The sequence below is a fragment of the Bos indicus x Bos taurus genome, chromosome 9 (genome assembly GCF_003369695.1).
Source record: "Bos indicus x Bos taurus breed Angus x Brahman F1 hybrid chromosome 9, Bos_hybrid_MaternalHap_v2.0, whole genome shotgun sequence".
NCBI classification, from domain to species: Eukaryota; Metazoa; Chordata; class Mammalia; order Artiodactyla; family Bovidae; genus Bos; species Bos indicus x Bos taurus.
Window position 1 is genome coordinate 76,230,108 of NC_040084.1, and position 7,291 is coordinate 76,237,398.

General features: G+C 45.5%; 1 protein-coding gene across 1 annotated transcript; it reads left to right on the top strand.

The window, feature by feature from the left end:
- Nucleotides 1–23: 23 nt before the first annotated feature.
- Nucleotides 24–6,426, top strand: HEBP2 (heme binding protein 2). The gene is made up of 4 exons (XM_027551681.1): nt 24–214; nt 742–877; nt 1,592–1,772; nt 5,897–6,426. The coding sequence occupies exons 1-4, from the start codon at nt 113–115 to the stop codon at nt 6,093–6,095; spliced, it is 618 nt and encodes a 205-aa protein (XP_027407482.1). The 5' UTR covers nt 24–112; the 3' UTR covers nt 6,096–6,426.
- The last annotated feature ends 865 nt before the right edge of the window (nt 6,427–7,291 follow it).

Below are 7,291 nucleotides of genomic sequence, written 5' to 3' on the forward strand. Positions count from 1 at the left end.
CTGCGGGGCGGGGACTCGGGGACACGCAGGCGGGGCGGTCCCGAGCGGCCCGGCGCGGCCCCCTTCTTGGCGCAGCTCGCCGGGCTCTTTCCCCGGAGCGTCGGCGCCGCCCATGGCCGAGGTGCTGGAGCCCGATCCCCGGGCAGCCGAGGGCTCGGAGGCCCCCGTGGTGGAGACGCCGGGCTGGGAGGTCCCGGAGGATGCTGGCCCCCAGGTAGGCGCCGCCCGCAGGCTGGGAGGGTGCGGGCCGTGGGGGTGGTGAGCGCGGGGGTGTCCCCGAGCTGATCTGCAATGAGGCCGGAGGGTCTCATAGGTTTAACTAAAAAATACATTAAAAAAAATTGGTCTGAGTCCTAACCCCATTCCTGCACAAACAGGAAAAGGGGGTCGGGAGCCGTCGTAACTCTAGAAGCCACATCTCAATTTTGTTTCTTTGTGGCTAAAAAAAAAAAATTGATCATGTCCCTAAACTCTAGATGGGACCCTCCGGGCAAAGGAGCGGAACAGTTGCTTGCTTTTAACCTGAACTGAGAGGCCGCCAGCGTCTCTAATCTAAATATGGGAGCAGAGGGGGAGGGGCCCTGTCGGCGCTGAGAAGTCAGAACCTCGGGCTGGACCCAAGGGCAGCGCCCCTGCCCGGGACAGGCCGTCCTAGTGGACCAGAGATCAAGGTATCTGTACTGCTGCATCTCACGTTCTGCCTTAGAATTGTCTCCTCCAAGTTTTCCCTTTCCATCTTAGCCCGGAAGTTATGAGATCCGACACTACGGGCCTGCCAAATGGGTCAGCACTGCGGTTGAGTCTATGGACTGGGATTCAGCCATGCAGACTGGCTTTACAAGGCTGAAGAGCTACCTTCAAGGCAAAAACGAGAAAGGTGAAGGCGGTTTACCTTTAATGACCGTATTGTGGCCTGGCTTATTGGGTTTTCACTTATTAAAGAAATATATTTTTAGAATAGCAAAATAACCAGATGATCAAAGACTGTCGGAAGAGGAGGGAGGCCTTATGCTCAGGATCCTTCCTGTCTTGAGGAGGGTACTCTAGGGCTTCTGTTCTCCTTTCTGTGACTCTTCTGAATGAACTGGGCCTCTGTGTACCTAGCCTTAAGGCCTTTTCATGGCTAATGTTTTGAGATAATTTGGTGACTGGTAAAACAAAAGATATTAGGAGGCAGGAAGAGTCAACACACACAAGGTCCAGAGTCTCAAGATCTGCCTTCTGGTTTGGCACTGATGCTGTTTAGATTTTAGCAGGTCTTAGCCAACGAGACCTCAGTCTGAATTGTATAAGTAAAGAATGACCTAGACCATGTGATTACTGATTTTCCCTTCTATCTCTAAAACTATGGACTAATGAAAAATATTGATAGTACATAAATAACTATAATGTTAATAGTACAGAAAGTGTTTAATGTGCACAGTCGCTAATTGTAATTTTGCCCTTATTTTTATTCAGATGAAAATTACCTTAAAGGTAAATATTTATGTCAAGAAACTCAGGTCAAAAAATAATTACATTTTAAAATGTAGTCATAAATACACTAAATCTGCTTTTCCTTTGCATCTAAATATATATTTTCGTGGCACAGAGATGAAAATAAAGATGACAGCTCCAGTGACGAGCTACGTGGAGCCCGGCTCAGGTCCTTTTATCGAGTCTACCATTACCATTTCCCTGTATATCCCCTCTGAACAGCAATCTGATCCGCCCAGGCCTGCAGAGTCTGATGTCTTCATTGAAGACAGAGCCGAGATGACGGTGTTTGTATGGTAAGTGGTAGATGTCATTCACAGCACTGCTGACTGCTGGTTTTACTTGTGGGCACTCATAGTTTAGCTCCTGTGCTTTTCACGCTTCCATGAAAACAGGCCTAATGCATTTCGTGGTGTTTTTCTAGTGACTTGTTTCATATGTTACTAAGGGTCTGTGACATGAAAAAATGAATTCATTTGAAGAGACGTCTCATGCATCCCTCCCACATATAAGAAGCAACACAAATTACACTCCCACCCCACCCCTCAAATGCATTAGACTGCCTTTACCTGCCATCGAGTTACATCTGGAGAAAAACGCTTTAAAACAGTGCATGGTACCCCTCCTCCCAAATCTAGGTTCTGATAACCTCAAACTCTTCCTTGTTCCTCCAGCCTAAAGGATGGTAGCTGCTTCCTACAGTTACTGCATTTCTCAGACCTTCAATACCTTTCCACTCATTCCTTGTATTAAATTCTCTCTGTTGGTATTTTTAAAGAGCTCCACGAAGTACATAATACTCTTGTATTAGAGTCCCTTTGGTATTCCCTTTCTCACCCTCTTATATCCCCTGGTGACTCAGACAGTAAAGAATCTGCCCGCAATTCGGGAGACCCGGGTTCCATCCCTGGGTTGGGAAGATCTCCTGGAGGAGGGCATGGCTACCCACTCTAGTATTCTTGCCTGGAGAATTCCATGGACAGAGGAGCCTGTGGGCTACCGTCCATGGGGTCAAAAAGTAGAAAAGGGCTGGGCGACTAACACTTTTACTTTTACCCTCCCTTGTTAAAAGACTCTGTCTCTCTGTCTCTGTTTCCTCAAGTCCCATGTACCCGTCAGACCAGCACAGCCTGGTACAGCCTCACCTGCTCCTTGGGCTCCCGTCACCCTCTGCAGCACACTTGAACTTGTCACTCGAGGGCAGTGCTTTCCCATGTGCCTCCTGCAGCATCCTTGTGCTGACCTGTCCGGCCCCATGATCCTTGTCCATCCTGTACCTCGGAATGTCACCCTCTTGTCTTTCCTCTCCTCCTGGTTCTCTCCCTCCAGCGGCACCTCATCCACTCCCCACCCAGGGGTCACTGTTGATGGCCCTTACTTACCCTCATGTCATAGCAGACGTGATCTGGGCGGTCTGGTCACACTGCTTCAACTATCTGTGGCCTGTGACTCAAATTCAGTGTCTCCAGCCCTGATTTTCCTACTAGCTGGGCATCTCCGTGTGGGGGTGGAAGATCAAGCTCAACAGCTCTGAAACCCAGCTTTCCCCCAAGCCTTCTCTGACCTTACAGTGCCTGTGTCAGTAAAGCGTCTCAATGGTCTGACAGCCTCCCCAACAAGGACCATTGTGGTCATCAGCATGCTCCACCCTGATAATCAGTCCCCAAATCCAGCCCATTTGCCTCAGAAATGGTCGTGATTCCGTTCCCTTCACCCCTCAGTCACTTCCTCGGGCCCTCACCTCACAGGGACCTCAGCTGAGACCCTGTGCTACCCCCGTGCCCAGCGCATGCCTGACGCTCACCAGATACTCCGACGTTTTTCAATCTCAGGTTTCCCTTCAAGAGCCTCCCAACTATTCTCTGCCCACCAGTCTCCTCCTCTCTCCTGCCCTCCACTCTGGAACTCCGATCTATCTTACAACAGCAACAAAACCCTAACCTGTTACAGCGTTTAAAAATCTGTTGGTTTCCTCTTGCTTCAGCGTGACATTCAGACAGTTCACAGTGTACGCTTCGCCTTCATAATGTGGCCCAACCTGTCTCCCTGACATCTGTGCTCCCCTCTCCTCCTGCCCTTCACTGAGCAGGCCAAGTTCCTCCACATCTCTTTACCTTTGATTTTGGACAAGTTGCTGAGATTTTCCTTGCCCAAATCTCCTCATCTATGAAACTTGTATAGTCAGAGTACCTACCTACCTCACAGAGTTGCCATGGAAGATCAGATGAGTTAATTCACATAAAATACTCAGAACACGAGCAGCATCTTACTACCAACTCTAGCTCCCTCCCTCTTCTCTGCTTTCATCCTTTAGGACCTAGATCATTGGGCACCTTGTCCATGAGACCTTCCTCAGTGTCTGCAGTCAGCCAGCCACTCTGTCCTATGATTGTAAAATCTAATGATCTATTTATAGATTGTAACGTCATCAAGAATACAGCAACATGTTTCTCTGCCCGAATCCGACCGCTCCTGATGAGGCAGGTGTTTGGGGGAGGCTCAGTATTTGTCTGTGTCCTGAATAAAGCCATGGATAAACCACTGTAGAACAACATGTACTCAGAGGACAAAAGATGATCTCTAAGTAGGAGGTTCAAGAGTTGATTTCAAGAAAGAAGTGAGATCTGAAACAGATTCCCTTTAGGCAGAACATATTATACTAAGAATTGACTATTCCTTAAGGAGATAAATAATAAATTTGGGAGTCAGAATGTTTCCTAACACATGATTCAGAAGTATTATTATCAGTCAACATGATGAAGATTAATGAGAGTTTTGTCAATTGTCTTCAACATTTTATTTTATATACATGTGCATAGATTCCTATACTTATTCAATTAGGATTTAAAAGGTACTGCATGCCAGGAATGACTAGGTGCCTGGTAGACATTGTTGAATAAGACAGGCCTGGTTTGTACTCTTGAGACTTACATCTTATCTGATGAATGGTAGGAATGCTTTTCCATTGGCATATTGATAATAAACTTTGTGCTAAAGAAGAATTAGAAATCCTATTAGAAATGTTTTTGTTTGTTTTCCTATTCTCAAACTTCAGACTCATCGTGTTTACATGTCAGCAACTCAGCTAAGTCAGTGTGCTGTCATGATTTCATCTCAGGGTGTTTTCATTTGTATACTTTAAAATCTATACTTAAACTTTTACTTTCCCACTTTTTATTAGAATCTTTTGACTGTCTTTTCATCCCCATCCTCTTAGCGGCCTCCTCACTGGTCCCTTCTCTGCAATCTAGTTTCCATCTCTCTGCCTATATTCTTACCCAGATCTGATCAAGTTACTTTGCTGCTCAATATCTTTTGGAATAATATAAAAAGGCTTTAGGATGATACACAAAGTTCTTACTTCCATGTCTGACTCACCTTTCTGACTTCAATTTATGCCTATGAAAATGCTTTGTGTTTTTTGGACTTTTGTTCTCTTATCCTTCCCCTTTCTCTGCCCAGGAAAACCATCCTCCATTCTAGACCCAACTCAGATACACCTTTACCCTTGATCTGATCATATCCTCAGTGTTCCCAAGCACTTTGATTCTGTCTCTGATAAAACTCTACTCAGACTGTATGGAGAGAGTCGCCAAAATGTCCATCTCTTCCATTAGACTGAAAGTTCATAGGATCAAAACTATATTATGTTCATCTGTCATACAGCACCTACCCTTTTCCAAGAAAAAGAGGTAGTGTTTGACAGAAAATAGAGAGAAGGCAGTGGCACCCCACTCCAGTACTCTTGCCTGGAAAATCCCATGGATGGAGGAGCCTGGTGGGCTGCAGTCCATGGGGTCGCGAAGAGTTGGACACGACTGAGCGACTTCACTTTCACTTTTCACTTTCCTACATTGAAGAAGGAAATGGCAACCCACTCCAGTGTTCTTGCCTGGAGAATCCCAGGGACGGGGGAGCCTGGTGAGCTGCCGTCTATGGGGTTGCACAGAGTCGGACACGACTGAAGTGACTTAGCAGCAGCAGCAGCAGCAAGTCTGAAAGGGAGCCACTGAGGGGGTTTCACTGTGGTCTGACCTGGTGCATCAGCATTATCAGGAGTTTATGAGAAATGCAGGCACTCAAGCCCCACCCCAGACACCCTGAACCAGCATTTTCCCAGCTGACTTGCATGCACATTAGAGTTTGAGAAGCACAGCATTAGAGCACAAGATGGTGTAAAGTCCAAATTTGCCCAATAGATGAGACCCTGTGCCTCCTCCTGGGTCCCTTCAGGGTGTGTGAGGTCACACTGAGCCTGGGAACCAGAGAAAGGGAACAGGTCAATTCAGGTGCCTAGAGGGAGGAACTCTGAAACCGCACTTCATCCAGATTTCCTTGTATCAGCCTCTGCTTTTTTTCCTAAACTAACATTCGCATCGGTATTAAAATCATTTATGGTTATTTACTTTCTCCTTTGTAGGTCTTTCGATGGATTCTCTAGTGCCCAAAAGAATCAAGAACAACTCTTGACATTAGCAAGCATTTTGAGGGAAGAAGGAAAAGTTTTCGACGAAAAGGTTTACTACACCGCAGGCTACAATAGCCCTTTCAAATTGCTTGATAAAAATAATGAAGTATGGTTGATCCAGAAAAATGAACCCTCCAAAGAAAGGGAATGAGAAAAGGAGAGAAAGGTCTACTGTCTGGGGCAAAACTTTTGTTTAACATAGACCTCATCATTACCTATAAGCAAAATGTATCTAGTATCTCTACCTGAGAGTAATACTATGAACTGAGCTTATTTCCACTGTGCCTTTTTAATGCTTGATGCCTTAGATACACAGATAATAGGGGACAGGATTCTATAAACATGTAAATCTGGCTTTTTGAGGCTCCAGGGAAATGGAATGTTCTCTCTTCATTGCTGTATCACAATCATGTTGCCTTATTTCTACTTGGATTTGTGTCATTACCCACTCCAGATATTATCAATAAAAATGGTAACATTTATCCTGTGTGGAACTACAAGGCTGTCAAGCCTGGAGAAGTGAAGTTCAGTTGGAAACAAAAATCAAATCATCTTCTGCAGCTGCTACTGTTACTTTCTCTGTTGAGCCTGCTCTTCTATCTGCCCACTGCCCCCACCACACAAGAAAAACTCACAGGACTCAGAAGTCTTGCTAATATTTTATGATAAAAATATATTTGTGAAGTTAGGAACTTCTGACTTAATTTTGATACTCAAGAAAGACATGCTTTATCCAAACAGATATATACAAACATAGAATTTTAAAATTCACTTGAGTTTTTAATGTATTTTATGTGGTATTTCTGGAGATCACATAAAAATGATTCAGTATTCAAAGAGTGGGTTGTTGCAAAATGAGGAAGTTTTAAAATTGGACCTATTGTATTGGAATGTGCTTGTTCCGGAGAAGACATCACATTCAAACACCTGGTAGCCTGTCATGGGAAGCTTTATTGTGGGCTCCTAGGGGATGATGGTTGTAGGTGTGAAGGAGAAAAGCAGGTTGGAGCTCAGTTCAGTTCAGTTGCTCAGTCGTGTCCAACTCTTTGCGACCCCAAGAATCGCAGCACGCCAGGCTTCCCTGTCCATCACCAACTCCTGGAGTTCACTCAGACTCACGTCCATTGAGTCAGTGATGCCATCCAGCCATCTCATCCTCTGTCATCCCCTTCTCCTCCTGCCCCCAATCCCTCCCAGCATCAGAGTCTTTTCCAATGAGTCAACTCTTCACATGAGGTGGCCAAAGTACTGGAGAACATCCATTGAATGACATTACTTCCTGTTCCCATCTTTGTGTGTGTTCAAGCAGGGATCATGTGATCACTTGTATGAAAGATTTGGGTATCC